General features: G+C 48.9%; 1 protein-coding gene across 3 annotated transcripts; it reads left to right on the top strand.

The window, feature by feature from the left end:
* The first annotated feature begins 571 nt into the window (after positions 1 to 571).
* On the top strand, positions 572 to 16,967 carry PRDM4 (PR/SET domain 4). Of its 3 annotated transcripts, none has more exons than XM_083181120.1 (12): positions 572 to 878; positions 1,610 to 1,754; positions 2,775 to 2,908; positions 3,096 to 3,281; positions 4,132 to 4,884; positions 6,007 to 6,156; positions 7,555 to 7,673; positions 9,022 to 9,107; positions 9,429 to 9,556; positions 13,833 to 14,156; positions 14,552 to 14,720; positions 16,442 to 16,967. In XM_083181120.1, the coding sequence occupies exons 1-12, from the start codon at positions 587 to 589 to the stop codon at positions 16,731 to 16,733; spliced, it is 2,778 nt and encodes a 925-aa protein (XP_083037246.1). In that variant the 5' UTR covers positions 572 to 586; the 3' UTR covers positions 16,734 to 16,967. The 3 variants fall into 3 exon arrangements, with proteins under 3 accessions (XP_083037246.1, XP_083037249.1, XP_083037248.1); XM_083181123.1 differs by having other exon boundaries at positions 778 to 882; positions 1,610 to 1,734; XM_083181122.1 differs by having other exon boundaries at positions 778 to 882.
* Positions 16,968 to 17,432: the final 465 nt, after the last annotated feature.

Below are 17,432 nucleotides of genomic sequence, written 5' to 3'. Positions count from 1 at the left end.
ATTCTCCCCCCTCTCCTCTCCCAGGTGACAGGTGCGAGAGCAGCCTCATCAGATGGAGCACCCCCGGACAGGACCCCCCACGGACCGGATACTACAAGCTCCGGAATGCAGAGTTTGATGTCCAGTCCGGCATTCCGGTGTCTTATCCGATTCCGGATTTTACCCATACCCATACAGAGACACAGGGGTGGGAAAAGAGACACGCATGGGGAGACAGAGAGGTGAGAAAAAGAGGCAGCACGCATGGTTAGACAGAGACACAGGGGTGGAGAAAGAGGCACACATGTGGAGGCACAGGGGTGGGAAAAGAGGCATGCATGGGGCGACAGAGGCACAGGGGTGGGGTAAGAGGCACGCATCTAGAGGTACTGGGGTGAGAAAAGAGGCACGCATGGGGACGGGAGACACAAGGGTGAGAAAAGAGGCACGCATGTGGAGGCACAGGGGTGAGAAAAGAGGCACGCATGGGGAGACAGAGAAGCACAGACAAGGGACCGGGCGGCGGACAAGGGACCGGTCGGCGGAGCTACAGAGGATGAACCCGAGGACCTGCTGTAAGTGAGAGCAGCAGCGGCCTCTTGTCACCATGGTAACGCCAGGAATGGCCGTGACCCCTGACCCGCTGGACGCGACGCGATTGGTCCGGTTTCCTCGGCGTGACGTCGCTTCCGTGTGCGCCATCTTGGGAGTGGAGGCGGAGAGAGCAGCGGCGGCCCTGTTTTGGGAGAGGGGTGTGAGCGAGAGAGTCCGTGCCCGCAGCCATGGCTCCCCGCCCGTGTGTGCGCCTCACTGGGAGCCCCTGGGCTGTGGGTGCGGCGCCACGGCTCCCCTAGCACTACAAGTCCCAGCATTCCTTGCCTGTGGCAGATCAGTGAGAAGTAAGTAAGTGGCTGTGTGTGTTGTGCCCAGGCTCTGTGTGTGAGGGGTAGATGAGAGCTATACCCAGGCCAGGCAATGTGGGTACTCTGACACTGGGAGTACCTGCTGTTACTGGCATCTCCACATTATATACTGCCCATGCTCATGAGGGATAGCTCTATACCCAGGTCAGGCAATATGGGTACTCTGACAATGGGAGTCACTGCTACTGCTGTCACCTCTGTCCCCTACACATTATATACTGCCTAATTCTATACCCCCTCCTGTATGACTGACCGGTGATACCTCCATCTTTATGTGAGGGTTAGCTCTATACCCAGGCCAGGCAATGTGGGTACTCCGACACTGGTAGTCACTGCCACTACTGCTGTCACCTCTGTCCCCTATACATTATATACTGCCTAATTCTATACCCCCCTCCTGTATAACTGACAGGTGATACTTCCATCTTTATGTGAGGGTTAGCTCTATACCCAGGCCTGGCAATATGGGTACTCTGACAATGGGAGACGCTGCTACTGCTGACACCTCTGTCCCCTATACATTATATACTACCTAATTCTATACCCCCCTCCTGTATGACTGACAGGTGATAGCTCTATACCCAGGCCAGGCAATGTGGGTACTCTGACAATGGGAGACGCTGCTACTGCTGTCACCTCAGTCCCCTACACATTATATACTGCCTTATTCTATAATGTATGTCTGAGAGGTGATCTTTATCTTGCAGCAGCTGCGCTGTCACCAATCCCTTCCCCACAGGAATGGAGGCTTGTCGTCTGCAGGGTCAGTCTGCCTGCTCCGGAGCAAGGGTTATCTAAGAATGAAACCGGCAGTGACAACAAAGTGACGCAGGTACCTTTCTGTGGTTACAGGTAAATAAACCCCCCAGAGATGAGAACTTCGTCTACGTTACTGGGCCCAAACCTGCTTCATCTGCAGCCCAAAATTGCTCTTTATTTCAACAAAGTATATATAGATTTGTCCAACAATCTGGCAAGATAGAATATTAACGAATGTTCCGGAAAATCTGAAATTGGCAGCATTATCCTATATAATTCACCATGACGCAGGCCATCAGTAGAATGCTGCTATATCACGTTTTCCCTTGGTTTGCACCCAGCACGTTGATTACATTGCGGCTATGGGATAAGTGCAGAATCTGCGCTTAATAATCAATATACATTGAAGTGTTATTTTATTAATAGGATCTATTATCGTTTAATGGATTGACAGGGAGTGTCACCTGGCGTTTCATGGGCGTGCTGCTCGCAGTTGGGAGGCGCATTCGGCAGGGCTCGCTATTCAGCAAATATACGCAGGGCTGAATCAGGCCCATATTTGTAAAGAAAATGGACAGATTACTATAAACTGACTTACGGGGTGATTCTGGTTGGTTTGCAAAAGCAAACCTATAGTGGACAAAACCATGCCTCACTGCAGGTGGGGCAGATGTAACAGGTGCAGAGAGCGTTACATTTGGGTACATGTGTACAAATTGAACTCTAAATTGCATTGTAAAAGTCAAGCAGACAGTAGTTAACCTGCATAGAAATAAACTCCCCCAAATCTAAATCTCTTTGCAAACCAATCAGAAACACCCTCTTAGCTTGCTCAAATGAAAAATGGAATCTTAAATTGGATTGAGTGCTTAAATCTTGAGACCATTTGTTTTTGCAATTAGTTATTGTAAACCGATATTCTCAACACTTTATGGAGGGATTCAGTCGCAGGTGGGTGTACGATGTATAATTATGTACTAACAAGGAGGTGATATTCCCTATAATACAGATACGAGCAGGTAACATACTGTTAGCCATTACAGGCCCCTTCCTGATTACTGTGTGTGAGCTTGTCCTTGGGCACAGATGTATTTGCTTATATCCGTCTTGCAGGATGAATGAGTTGAATCTTAGCGCTGTGGGTATGGACCAGCTGACTGCTTCCACCGTTGCCAACTCTCTGCCAGTCTCGGCGAGTCACCTTGGACTAACGGCGTCCCCTCCCCACAATTCCCTCACCGCGCCAGGTAAGCATTACCTGGTGTATATGTGTAGACTTTGCTACATAAACACCAGTCGTCTCTGTTCAGACTTGTTGGAGCTGATTACAGGGAACCGGCTAAGCCGGAATAATCACCATTATAGAAGGGAACTCGACATCAAGCTTTGTCATTAAATCTCACGCACTGTATTATCACCCCTCCATTTCCATAGGTCTACCTGTGGCTATTCCAAACCTCGGACCGTCTTTGAGTTCGCTGCCTTCTGCCCTCTCCGTCATGCTTCCAATGGGAATTGGGGATCGGGGTGTAATGTGCGGCCTACCGGAGAGGAATTACTCTCTGCCACCGCCACCGTACCCGCACCTGGAGAGTAGCTACTTCCGGCACATACTTCCTGGTACGGTATGCTTACTGAGGGGACTTACCGTTGTTTATTTGCTTTCATGTTTTGAATGGAGTTACAGCTTGCAACAAAGACTCCGCCCAGTTTGTTAGAGCTTGAATCATTGGCTCCCGGTCAGGTTCACAGTAGGCGTGTCTTGTGGCCAGCAAGTGGTTTATATCGCATACATTTAACATTTTGAAGTGGGGAAAAGGCTAAAAATACCCAAAAAATTGTGTCGGTCGTGTCCATTGCATACCTTAAGTTAAGGTATGCGATTACCCACGACGGGCGCCGTGCTAGGAAACAAGTACCTGTTTTTGTTACCTTTGAACAAGTTTTAGTCAGAATGTTGACAAGTATGTTAAGTCAACATGGTCTGAATGTCGACACCAGAATGTCCACCGTACATTTTTGATTTAAGGTTAGGCTAAAAGAAGCAAAACAACTGATGTTCTCATTCTGGAGTCGACATTTTGAACATGTCTGCATTTTTCAGTCCACATAACATACGTGCCGACATTCTGAATGTCGATTGTGCATACCACACCTCTTTTTACCTATCTAGCCATTTTGCAGCCTTATTTATTATTGTGTGCTATTTTGGGCCTTACACGTGACAATTGTCATTCAACCCACATAACTGGGTAGATGTATTACAGCATCTAAAAAGAAAAAGGGTCGCTGTTGCCCTCAGGGACCAATCAGATACCAGCTATCGATCCTTTATTGTATCTTGGCAAATGATCGCTTCTGATTGGTTGCACCACTTTTCACTGTTAGTAAACGTACCCTCTTCAGGCTGCAGTGTAATGGTCCATACTGTGCGGTGACTGATCATCTCCTGTTTCTTACTTTGTTCCAGGAATCCTATCCTATTTAGCGGACCGGCCGCCCCCACAGTACATACACCCCAGTTCTCTGAATGTAGATGCTACTGGCGGGCTTCCTGTTTCCAGCAATAACCCGTCTCTGGACCATTACCAGTCAGGGGGCTCGGTGGGACTGGAGACGGGAATAGTGTCCCTGGACTCCGGGTCAGTAGGCGGACATGCTGGGCAGCGTTTGCATCCCAGCGACGGCCATGAAGTGGTGCTTAGCATGGATAACGTTTCCCGGGTGAACAGCCCTATAACAACTGACCACATTACAGAGGAGCTGACTATAGAAGGGGTGACGGGGGAACATGCTCAGATCTCCAGTGTTTCACGTTCCCACGAGTCCCTGACAGTGGACGCCAACCTACCTCCCGACGCTGTGGGCCTTCCCCTGCACAGCGGATCACTGGAGCTTCCTGTTGTCATGGAAACGGATCACCACCTGGGCGCCCGCTCCGGCATCTCGGAGACCTCCCTCAGCGATGCCATCCACACGGTGGCTTTGAGCAGTAACCCCGTTAGCGTGGCGCTCTCTACCTCCCACCAGCTCTCGTCGTTGACCTCCGTATCCCTGCACGGCGCCGGGATCAGCCTGGAGCCAGTCACGGTGTCTTCCATAACGCAGGAGGTAACGCTGGGAGGCGGGCACGTGGACGATGGGAGTCTGACCTTCGTCCCGTCCTCGCTGCAGATAGACTCCAACTCCGATAAGGAAAACATGGCCACTCTATTTACAATCTGTGAGTGCGTTTCCCTTGTACCTGCTGATCTTGGTTAAGATTGTTGTGCTGCGTTCCCGACATAAATAACTGGGATAATAATACTGGGCCGGAGTCTGACCCGTGCGTGATTTTCTTTGCAATTGTACAGGTGCAAAAATGTCTAAAAACTCACTCATTCAGCGCTTGCGTTAAAGAGTGTTTGCTCAAATGCGCTGTAGCGATTGGGACGGGCCGAGACAGAAATGTTCTTGCAAAATGATGGGTGGAGGCTGGAAACTGGCGGGGAGGTGGTTAGTAGTGCAGACACGGAGGTGGTGCGTCTTGCGCGAGCACCAGTGCACAACTTCTCTTTCCCTGCTGCAAATGATTGGAGTGCATACGTTTGCACTAATCGGTATTACGAAGTGTACTAAAGCCAACAAGCCTCAGTCTTTGTATATTTAAATGTACACAAGGGATGGATTTTGAAGGAGTGACTATGATAGGTGACTGCTAGTTGACACTGCTGTGGGCGCTTCTGCTTGCGCCCATTGATTTTTAAACACCGATTTATTATTGTGTTCTATAATCCCATTTGCTGGCCAGTGTAGAATCTTTCATTGTCTTTAGACTTCCAGCAGTGCATGCGCTAACCCCGGACGATGTATGCATAAATAGCGTATGAGTGGGAAGGATTGGGGAAACACATGCCAACAATTAGTGATACGGTGCGTCTGGGGCTGGCACTACCTAAGCAGCCGCTTAGCGGTCCTGCAGAATGATTGCTGCTTTTAACGGATGTTTACACGTTAGGCTGGTGGTTTGGTGGCTGCAGGTGGCACCTCTTTGGCAGTTTATACTGGCATGCATCAGTTCTGCAGTCCTGTCCAGGAAATACCAGGACACTTTCTGCTTCAGCAGCTCTCACTTCTGACTGCTGAGTGTACAAATGGACAAGAGATGTAGCTTAGAAATATGGAAGTGTGCAGCAAGCACCTGAGTGAACAGCTGTTACCATATCTCATATACAAGTGACTGTAGGACACAGACATCTGTCTGTCATTTAATGTGGTCAGAAATATTTGTCCGTCTAGCAGGATCAATGATTGTGTAGAGTCTCTAGTATCTGACTGTGTAACATTGTCGCCTCCTTACTTGCAGGGTGCACACTGTGTAACCAGGCGTACCCATCTGACTGCCCAGAACACGGGCCCGTTACCTTCATCCCAGACAGACCCATCGAGAGCAGGGCCCGCCTGTCCCTTCCCAAGCAGCTGGTTCTGCGGCAGTCTGTGACCGGGGCTGATGTGGGTAAGATAATGAGCGTCTGCTTCTACTGACCCAGACTCTTCCTGGCTTTCTTGTGACTCCCCAAATGTCCACTAATGTCTAGTAGTAATAAGAGTCAGTCTGTGACGTGTGTTCATTCTTGGGACCGATTGATTCTAGCAAAATACTTTCATTTAATGACTTCACCAAATGTAATTAGAAGGCATTATGGGAAGAAATGGCGGTGTCGGGCCATAGAGGAGAGGTGGGGGTGGATGAAGGTGTCAGTGACCGTAGTGGAAAGGTGCAGGTGGATGGAGGGGTAGGGGACTGTAGATGATAGATGCGGGTGGATGGAGGTGTCAAAGACTGTAGAGGAGAGATGCGGGTGGGACCATAGAAGAGAGGTGCAGGTGGATGAAGGGGTCGGGGACCATAGAGGAGAGGTGCGGGTGGATGAAGGGGTCAGAGACCGTAGAGGAGAGGTGCCGGTGGATGGAGGGGTCGGAGACCGTAGAGGAGAGGTGCGGGTGGATGAAGGGGTCAGAGACCGTAGAAGAGAGGTGCAGGTGGATGAAGGGGTCGGGGACCATAGAGGAGAGGTGCGGGTGGATGAAGGGGTCAGAGACCGTAGAAGAGAGGTGCAGGTGGATGAAGGGGTCGGGGACCATAGAGGAGAGGTGCGGGTGGATGAAGGTGTCAGTGACCATAGTGGAAAGGTGCAGGTGGATGGAGGGGTAGGGGACTGTAGATGATAGATGCGGGTGGATGGAGGTGTCAAAGACTGTAGAGGAGAGATGCGGGTGGGACCGTAGAAGAGAGGTGCAGGTGGATGAAGGGGTCGGGGACCATAGAGGAGAGGTGCGGGTGGATGGAGAGGTCGGAGACTGTAGAGGAGAGGTGCGGGTGGATGGAGAGGTCGGAGACTGTAGAGGAGAGGTATGGGTGGATGGAGGGGTCGGAGAACGTAGAGGAGAGGTGCAGGTCGGTGGAGGGGTCAGAGACCAAAGGGGAGAGGTGCGGGTGGATGGAGGGGTCAGAGACCGTAGAGGAGAGGTGCGGGTGGATGGAGGGGTCAGAGACCGTAGAGGAGAGGTGCGGGTGGATGGAGGGGTCAGAGACCGTAGAGGAGAGGTGTGGGTGGATGGAGGGGTCAGAGACCGTAGAGGATAGGTGTGGGTGGATGGAGGGGTCAGAGACCGTAGAGGATAGGTGTGGGTGGATGGAGGGGTCAGAGACCGTAGAGGATAGGTGCGGGTGGATGGAAGGGTCGGAGACCGTAGAGGAGAGGTGCGGGTGGATGGAGGGGTAGTAGACTGTAGAGGAGGGGTCGGAGACTGTAGAGGATAGGTGCGGGTGGATGGAGGTGTCGGAGAACGTAGAGGAGAGGTGCGGGTGGATGGAGGTGTTGGTGATCCCCCACCTGTTTCATTATTTCAGGTGTGTGCGCCCAGGAAGATATTGGCGTCAGGACCTGCTTTGGGCCATTAATAGGACAAGAGAGTCAAACCCTGGAGGTTGCTGGTTGGACGGACAAATCTGCCAATCACATCTGGAAGGTGCGTCCTGCTACACAGCGCTCGGCCTGCCCATTGTGGTATTGGAGCCAATGTGAGCGGTGTTCTGTAGAGTACAATATATTCTCCAGACTAGTGCAGTTCCTGTTGATCCCATTGGAGTACAAGTGATTGCTTTACATCCCTACTTCCCACAGGCAGCCCATCCCCCACAGACCGCTTGCAGGAATGGTATAGGAATGCTTTGTACCTGTCCCTCGTCACCTCACACTCTTTGTAGGTTATTGCATTACTTTATTTACCAGACACATTGATAGTCAGCATTTTCCTTGTATATTCAGCGGTACTTACACCAACTCTCCCCCAAATGTCTCTGACAATCCTTCCTTACATGGTTGTAGTATTCCAGTTCTTGCAGTCGCACTGGACAACAGTGATGTCATTGCACACTGGTCCTTCTAGCACCCTGCACCTTTCCTGCCTGGGTTGCTACTATCTGCTGTGTGGTTCTAGCACATGTCTGACCTGTATTTTAGCAGAGAGATACAGACCAAACTGTGTTAGTACCACCATGGCAGAGTGACCACCTAGGCAGGAACGGGGTACTGCAGGATTTTTGAAAGGTGCATGGTGCTAGAATGAACACTAATTACTGTCTGCAACCTACGGACTACAGGCCTTATTCAGACCTCATCGCAGGGCACATTTTGTTTGCAAATGGACAAAACCATGCACTGCAGGTGGGGCAGATGTAACAGGTGCAGAGAGATTTACATTTGGGGGAGTTATTTTGTTTCTGTGCAGGGTAAATACTGGCTGCCTTATACTTGCACTGCAATTTATATTTCAGTTTAAACGCACCCCACTCTCTCTTTGCGAATGTTACATCTGCCCCACCTGCAGCGCAGCATTGTTTTGGTCCATCTGCAAACAAAATGTGCCCTGCGATAAGGATTAAATGAAGCTCTATATCTGTGGAGGTGGGAGATGCCCGGATCTCTGTGTCTGTAACATTACTGTATCATAAGCATTGTACAATTGATGTATGGTAGTTTATCATGCCTTACATCAGGCAGGTCCAAACTATGGCCCTCCAGCTGTTGTGAAACTACACATCCCAGCATGCTTTGCCATAGTTTTAGCATTCCCTAATAGCAAAACTGTAGCAAGGCATGATGGGACATGTAGTTTCACAACAGCTGGAGGGCCATAGTTTGGACATGCCTGTCTTACATAGTCATTTGTTATATAAAGGAGTCTATGTAGTATACTGCAATAAACAAACAAGCCTAATAAAGGGTTAATAAGGACTTGCTACCTGATATAAGAGGCCCCCCGGATGCTGTATGGGGTTGGGAGGGGTATTAATTACTTTTTGTGACCCTTCCAGATTTACAACAACAACGTGATGGAATTCTGCATCATAACGACGGACGAGAACGAATGTAACTGGATGATGTTTGTCCGGAAGGCGAGGTAGGACGATATCACAGGAAGCGGAACCATTCATTAGACGGTTTTAGGTTTTGATTTCTGAGTATTGGAAGGGGCCGATCACATTTGGGGGATTGGGGTGTCGGGACCTTTGCTGTTGTATTAAAATAAAGTAAACAGATTCGCTCATTCAGGACATTTCTGAAACGTTGCTAATAGCAACTAATGTTTGTTACGCTCATTTTTATTTGCCAGTTTCAATGATGAAAGCAGACCTTTGGTTGCTATGGGCAACAGCACCTTTGCACTAGTGTTTATAGTCCAGTGACCCCGCTGTGTATGACCCTTTGTTATGTGTCCTAGGAACCCGGAGGAGCAGAACCTGGTGGCGTACCCTCACGACGGGAAGATTTATTTCTACACCACGCAGGACGTTCCGGCACAGGAAGAGCTGCTGTTCTACTACAGCCGGGACTATGCAGTGCAGATGGGTAATAAACACTTTATCTGGTTGGTTCCAGGTGATAGATCTGCAGCGAATACAGAGACGGTCAACAGGTCTACCACAAATGGTCAACTAGAGGTTTTGTTTTTATAATTTTTTAAAAATATTTTGGGACTTTTTCATACTTTACCGTTCTCAATTGTAGTCCATGAGAATGGTCAAGTGGGGCACCAGGCCCAAAGCATTACAATAATTGGGGGTCCATGTCGACAGGTGTTGACATTGACACCCAAAAAAATGTGAAAATCAATGTCGACCTATTGCCTGCCTATGTAGACACTGTCTAATAATTCACACCCTTATCTGCTTGCACTGGGATCTTTTACGCTGCACACGCTGCCAGTGCAATACCTCACAGACACATACAGGTATTTCCCTATCAAGTTGTACTGCGCCTCAGCCTGATTCTCAGGTGGACGTATTGCTGAGGTCGGACATGGGGCCTACACTGTTCTACACTGTTCGCAAAGCTGCAATTTTTGCAGATGAGCAAAACCATGCTGTACTGCAGGTGCGGCAGATGTAACAGGTGCAGAGGGAGTTAGATTTTGGTGAGTTATTTTGTTTCTGTGCAGGGAAAATACTGGCTGCTTTATTCTTACACTGCCATTTAGATTTCACTGTGAACACACCCCACCCAAATCTAACTCTCTGCACCTGTTACATCTGCCCCACCTGCAGGGCAGCATGGTTTTGTCCATATGCAAAAATTGCAGGCTTGCTGACAGGTCTGAATCAGGCCCATAGTGTAGCGATTGTGTACGTGCACACTCACAGGTGTAATTTCAGGCACACGCAGGGTTAAGTGTTTAGTTTAGGGTTTTATTTATTTTTCTCTTTTTTTTTTTTTTTTATTTGCCCGTTTAATCAGTGCAAGTTTTTCGGTCAATAGGACAGAATCACGCGGAGGGTGTGGGATAACAACATTTAGAGAGCCCTGTGTGTCTAGCTTACCTGCCTGCCCTTCTGTTGTGTAGCAGGGTATCCTGTGTGTACCTGTTACCATATCATCTGTGCCCGCCTCTCTGTTGTGTAGCAGTGTATCCTGTGTGTACCTGTTACCATAACATCTGTGCCCGCCTCTCTGTTGTGTAGCAGTGTATCCTGTGTGTACCTGTTACTATAACATCTGTGCCCGCCTCTCTGTTGTGTAGCAGTGTATCCTGTGTGTACCTGTTACTATAACATCTGTGCCCGCCTCTCTGTTGTGTAGCAGTGTATCCTGTGTGTACCTGTTACTATAACATCTGTGCCCGCCTCTCTGTTGTGTAGCAGTGTATCCTGTGTGTACCTGTTACTATAACATCTGTGCCCGCCTCTCTGTTGTGTAGCAGTGTATCCTGTGTGTACCTGTTACTATAACATCTGTGCCCGCCTCTCTGTTGTGTAGCAGTGTATCCTGTGTGTACCTGTTACTATAACATCTGTGCCCGCCTCTCTGTTGTGTAGCAGTGTATCCTGTGTGTACCTGTTACTATAACATCTGTGCCCGCCTCTCTGTTGTGGAGCAGTGTATCCTGTGTGTACCTGTTACTATAACATCTGTGCCCCCCTCTCTGTTGTGGAGCAGTGTATCCTGTGTGTACCTGTTACTATAACATCTGTGCCCGCCTCTCTGTTGTGTAGCAGTGTATCCTGTGTGTACCTGTTACTATAACATCTGTGCCCGCCTCTCTGTTGTGTAGCAGTGTATCCTGTGTGTACCTGTTACTATAACATCTGTGCCCGCCTCTCTGTTGTGTAGCAGTGTATCCTGTGTGTACCTGTTACTATAACATCTGTGCCCGTCTCTCTGTTGTGTAGCAGTGTATCCTGTGTGTACCTGTTACTATAACATCTGTGCCCGCCTCTCTGTTGTGTAGCAGTGTATCCTGTGTGTACCTGTTACTATAACATCTGTGCCCGCCTCTCTGTTGTGTAGCAGTGTATCCTGTGTGTACCTGTTACCATAACATCTGTGCCCCCCTTTCTGTTGTGTAGCAGTGTATCCTGTGTGTACCTGTTACTATAACATCTGTGCCCGCCTCTCTGTTGTGTAGCAGTGTATCCTGTGTGTACCTGTTACTATAACATCTGTGCCCGCCTCTCTGTTGTGTAGCAGTGTATCCTGTGTGTACCTGTTACCATAACATCTGTACCCGCCTCTCTGTTGTGTAGCAGTGTATCCTGTGTGAACCTGTTACCATAACATCTGTGCCCGCCTCTCTGTTGTGTAGCAGTGTATCCTGTGTGTACCTGTTACCATAACATCTGTGCCCCCCTTTCTGTTGTGTAGCAGTGTATCCTGTGTGTACCTGTTACTATAACATCTGTGCCCGCCTCTCTGTTGTGTAGCAGTGTATCCTGTGTGTACCTGTTACTATAACATCTGTGCCCGCCTCTCTGTTGTGTAGCAGTGTATCCTGTGTGTACCTGTTACCATAACATCTGTGCCCGCCTCTCTGTTGTGTAGCAGTGTATCCTGTGTGTACCTGTTACTATAACATCTGTGCCCGCCTCTCTGTTGTGTAGCAGTGTATCCTGTGTGTACCTGTTACTATAACATCTGTGCCCGCCTCTCTGTTGTGTAGCAGTGTATCCTGTGTGTACCTGTTACTATAACATCTGTGCCCGCCTCTCTGTTGTGTAGCAGTGTATCCTGTGTGTACCTGTTACTATAACATCTGTGCCCGCCTCTCTGTTGTGTAGCAGTGTATCCTGTGTGTACCTGTTACTATAACATCTGTGCCCGCCTCTCTGTTGTGTAGCAGTGTATCCTGTGTGTACCTGTTACTATAACATCTGTGCCCGCCTCTCTGTTGTGTAGCAGTGTATCCTGTGTGTACCTGTTACTATAACATCTGTGCCCGCCTCTCTGTTGTGTAGCAGTGTATCCTGTGTGTACCTGTTACTATAACATCTGTGCCCGCCTCTCTGTTGTGTAGCAGTGTATCCTGTGTGTACCTGTTACTATAACATCTGTGCCCGTCTCTCTGTTGTGTAGCAGTGTATCCTGTGTGTACCTGTTACTATAACATCTGTGCCCGCCTCTCTGTTGTGTAGCAGTGTATCCTGTGTGTACCTGTTACTATAACATCTGTGCCCGCCTCTCTGTTGTGTAGCAGTGTATCCTGTGTGTACCTGTTACCATAACATCTGTGCCCCCCTTTCTGTTGTGTAGCAGTGTATCCTGTGTGTACCTGTTACTATAACATCTGTGCCCGCCTCTCTGTTGTGTAGCAGTGTATCCTGTGTGTACCTGTTACTATAACATCTGTGCCCGCCTCTCTGTTGTGTAGCAGTGTATCCTGTGTGTACCTGTTACCATAACATCTGTACCCGCCTCTCTGTTGTGTAGCAGTGTATCCTGTGTGAACCTGTTACCATAACATCTGTGCCCGCCTCTCTGTTGTGTAGCAGTGTATCCTGTGTGTACCTGTTACCATAACATCTGTGCCCCCCTTTCTGTTGTGTAGCAGTGTATCCTGTGTGTACCTGTTACTATAACATCTGTGCCCGCCTCTCTGTTGTGTAGCAGTGTATCCTGTGTGTACCTGTTACTATAACATCTGTGCCCGCCTCTCTGTTGTGTAGCAGTGTATCCTGTGTGTACCTGTTACCATAACATCTGTGCCCGCCTCTCTGTTGTGTAGCAGTGTATCCTGTGTGTACCTGTTACTATAACATCTGTGCCCGCCTTTCTGTTGTGTAGCAGTGTATCCTGTGTGTACCTGTTACTATAACATCTGTGCCCGCCTCTCTGTTGTGTAGCAGTGTATCCTGTGTGTACCTGTTACTATAACATCTGTGCCCCCCTTTCTGTTGTGTAGCAGTGTATCCTGTGTGTACCTGTTACTATAACATCTGTGCCCGCCTCTCTGTTGTGTAGCAGTGTATCCGGTGTGTACCTGTTACCATAACATCTGTGCCCGCCTCTCTGTTGTGTAGCAGTGTATCCTGTGTGTACCTGTTACCATAACATCTGTGCCCCCCTTTCTGTTGTGTAGCAGTGTATCCTGTGTGTACCTGTTACCATAACATCTGTACCCGCCTCTCTGTTGTGTAGCAGTGTATCCTGTGTGTACCTGTTACCATAACATCTGTGCCCGCCTCTCTGTTGTGTAGCAGTGTATCCTGTGTGTACCTGTTACTATAACATCTGTGCCCGCCTCTCTGTTGTGTAGCAGTGTGTACCTGTTACACAACAGAGAGGCGGGCACAGGTGTTATAGTATCAGGGTACACAAAGTATCTCATGTTCCCCAATTACTCCGGTCTCCGCAGGGTTGCCTGAGCAGCCGGAGCTGCTGCTGTGTCACTGCGGAAAGGAATGCTCGTCCTACGTGGAGTTCAAGTCTCACCTGAGCAGCCACATGAACAGCCACCTCCCCAGCGAGTCCCTGAGCAGCGAGGACACCAGCCCCGGGCTGACCCCCAGCAAGGAGCGCAAGTGGAAATGCACCGTATGCTCCCGCTGCTTCTCCTCCTCCTCCAAGCTCAATGTCCACTACATGGGACACATGGGCATGAAGCCCCACAAATGTGAGTTCTGCAGCAAAGCGTTCAGCGACCCCAGCAACCTGCGCACTCACCTCCGGATACACACAGGTAAGCCCCGCCCTCTGCGCCTCCAGCACGTCTGCTCTCTATACATTCAGTCCAGTGTTTTGTATAACGTAAGGGCAGTGGTGTCTCTCTGGGTTATGTGACAGTGACGGCCAATGACTTTGTTTTAAAATATGTTTCTCATTAAATAAAACAGGATTACTCCCATCTTTAAGAGGATGAGTTCCTAAGACAACGAAGCATGAAACAAATATATATATTTTTTAAACAAATGTCAACCCTTTGACTGTGGACTTAATGCTTGTGTAGACCTTCCACAGCCCTGTCGACTTTTTAATGGGGTCGACCAAATGACCATATCCCGTTGATACTCCGATGCTGCAAATTGTGAGTGGTCCTTTCATGCTGCTCACGTGACCTCTCTCCCCCTATCACAGGGCAGAAGAATCACCGCTGTGGACTCTGCGACAAGTCCTTCACCCAGAAAGCGCACCTGGCCTCCCACATGGTCATCCACACCGGCGAGAAGAACTTAAAATGTGACTTCTGCGAGAAGATGTTCATGAGGAGGCAGGATCTGAAGCAGCACATACTAACGCACACGCGGTGAGTAACCACACGTCTGGTTGGTCGGTGGTGAGAGCGAGCGCACGGACTAATGTCAGGTCTGCTGGGCCGATTCACCAGTGACTTTACTTATAAAGGCCCCTACTGCGATTTGGTCTGATTTTACCCGATTCCGACGGATCGGGTCGATAAATTTTACCAAACTGTCCCATGCAATTAGGGTCGACCTCTACAGATTGAACCTGCTGCACTAAAGATTTATCGGATCGGACCCATCAGTGGTACATCATGGGTGCTTATTAGCACCAACGATGTATTGGGTCCAAATTTAAAAAACACTTTTTCAATAGACTGTCTGGCCACTGATTGGATGAGAGTGCTTTCATCAAGTCAACGGCCAGCCAGTCTTTTGACGTGTTTTTTTTTTATTCTGCTGCTACTTCCCGCTCAACGCTGCCCGGCTCTCCTGCCCCCCGCCGCTGCTGCAGCTCCCCGGTAGTTTTACATGCAATAAATTGCATGTGATTTATCGCATGTAAAAATGGCACCCATCGTAAGTGACCCTCCGGGGGCCACTTAGGACAAGTCGGACTAGTGTATGGGGGATTTACACCACCAACATCAATGGCCTTTGGCTTGTACCGTACTGCTCAGAATGTGATCATGTGATCATGCCGCACCAATATCTGCTTACCTACAGGCGCGTGTGATCCCAACTACAGAGTATAAACTAATATACAGGGCTGGTGTCTATGCCTACAGGCTGACACTTGTGTTTATGGCCGGAATTTAAAAAAGCATCAATCTTACTAGCAAAACACATCTAGTAAAATCATTACCCTTTTAAATGTCAGAAGCATCAGGTTAGTTTAATAGGTCAAAGATAGTTGAGCCAATTGCAGTTAATAGCTTTCACCACTAGAGGGCAGAACACGAACTGATATTTCTGTACCGACATTGATAGTCAGACTGTATACACCATTGTGCTTTTTATATGTAATGTAACCCAGAGTTGCTTTCTATTATCTTACAGTAGATACAGAAGATAATATAGTCTCACAGTAGGGGACACATTTACCCCTTGTAAGACCAAAGAAAATCCTGGTTTATTGCGTGTGAAGCGGGGACTTTTGTCAGGGGTAATGGCTCATGCCCGGTCCAGTGACCAGGGATCCAGCCCTGGAAGGACCCGTGTAAGGCTTAGTGTAAACTGGATCTGTTTACAACATACGAAATGTACGATGATCTTACCTCCAAGTACCGACACTGCTCAGGTGTCCTACCATTAAACTGAAAGTGGTCTTATCTGGGTTGCACCCGGGTAGAAGGGTCTACACAATCCCCTGTGTGACCTGGCAATATAATATATAAAGGGGTATTCCTGTAGCTTTGATGGCAGGGGTATTTAATCACTTAGCCCAGGGCTGGCCAAACCGGTCCATGGTTTCCAAATCACCCAGCTGGTGCACAGGTGTAGTCATTACTGTCATCAAACCTGCTGCAGATCCACAGGTGGTCTGATAAACATGATCTGTTGGTAAACAGGTTTGGCCACCCCTGACTTTGCCTAAACACGCTCCCAGTCCATTGTGTCCCGTTACCGGATAGATGTAGCCGGGCCTGGGGTGTAAGCTGTTGCTCTCTGGTAATTAGTGATGACAGAAAGGTAAAAGTATAGAAACGCCACCTGTTTTCATGCTCATTGTCCTCCTGCATTCTGTTCCATGTATTAAGCACATTCTATCCCTCCACCCCCACAGCGAGCGACAGATAAAGTGCCCAAAATGCGACAAACACTTCTGCAGAACCAACCACCTCAAAAAACACCTCAACTCGCACGAAGGAAAGAGAGACTTTGTGTGCGAGAAGTGCTCCAAGGCGTTCCTCACCAAGTACCACCTCACCCGGCACCTGAAGATCTGCAAAGGGCCCAGCACTGCGCCCCTCACAGACCAGGATGAGGAAGAGGAGGAGTCTGAAGAGGAGGAGGAGTTACTCAGCGCAGACTGCCATGTGTTCGGCACAGACGGACAGCTGTCATCGCACACGTGACGCCGTAGGTGCCGGCACTATTTATTCTATTTATTGCGTGCGACTGTCAAAACCAAAACCGGATCTAGCTCTTGATATGCGGAATAGGACAACTATGGACTTCTGTAACACCGGGCTCCATCTTTTTTCTATAGGGGCTGCAGGTGTCTAAGCCTGTGTACATACTGAGCGGACTGTGTAAATAAAGACCATGTCAAATCTTGGGCTTTCTTTTGGAGAGCTAAGGACCTGTTACCAGGCGGGTACTGGTGGTTTTCTCTGCGTCCTCTATTGTAATGATGGAACCAACTTAGTGCTTTAGAGTATGGGCAGGGAAACCTCTACCCCAGGGGGCCAATGGAAGCAGTGATAGGTTTGCACAGCTGGACAGCTCTTAGCCAATTGGAGCATTGGAATTTTCAAGGTTGGATTAACTGCTGGCCAATCAGGCTAGAACATTCATCAGACTCTGTCCTCAAGGTAGTCTATGAGTTTAGGCTTTATAGACCCACGAGCACAAGTGGCTGAGGGGTAGATGTGAGTGGGCTGATAACGATTCTCCCCCATGTATTTACTAAGATGGGAGGTATATTTCACATGGGCTGTTGCTGTAGGCAACCAATCGGAATCTACTTCTTATTTATTTACAACCTTTTAGAACAGGGGTTCTCAACCTCGGTCCATGGGACCCCCCAACAGTTATCATTTTCCAGGTCACCA

Source organism: Crinia signifera, chromosome 4 (assembly GCF_055691185.1).
Source record: "Crinia signifera chromosome 4, ASM5569118v1, whole genome shotgun sequence".
In the NCBI taxonomy this organism is placed as follows: Eukaryota; Metazoa; Chordata; class Amphibia; order Anura; family Myobatrachidae; genus Crinia; species Crinia signifera.
This window is presented reverse-complemented; position numbering and strand designations above follow the sequence as displayed.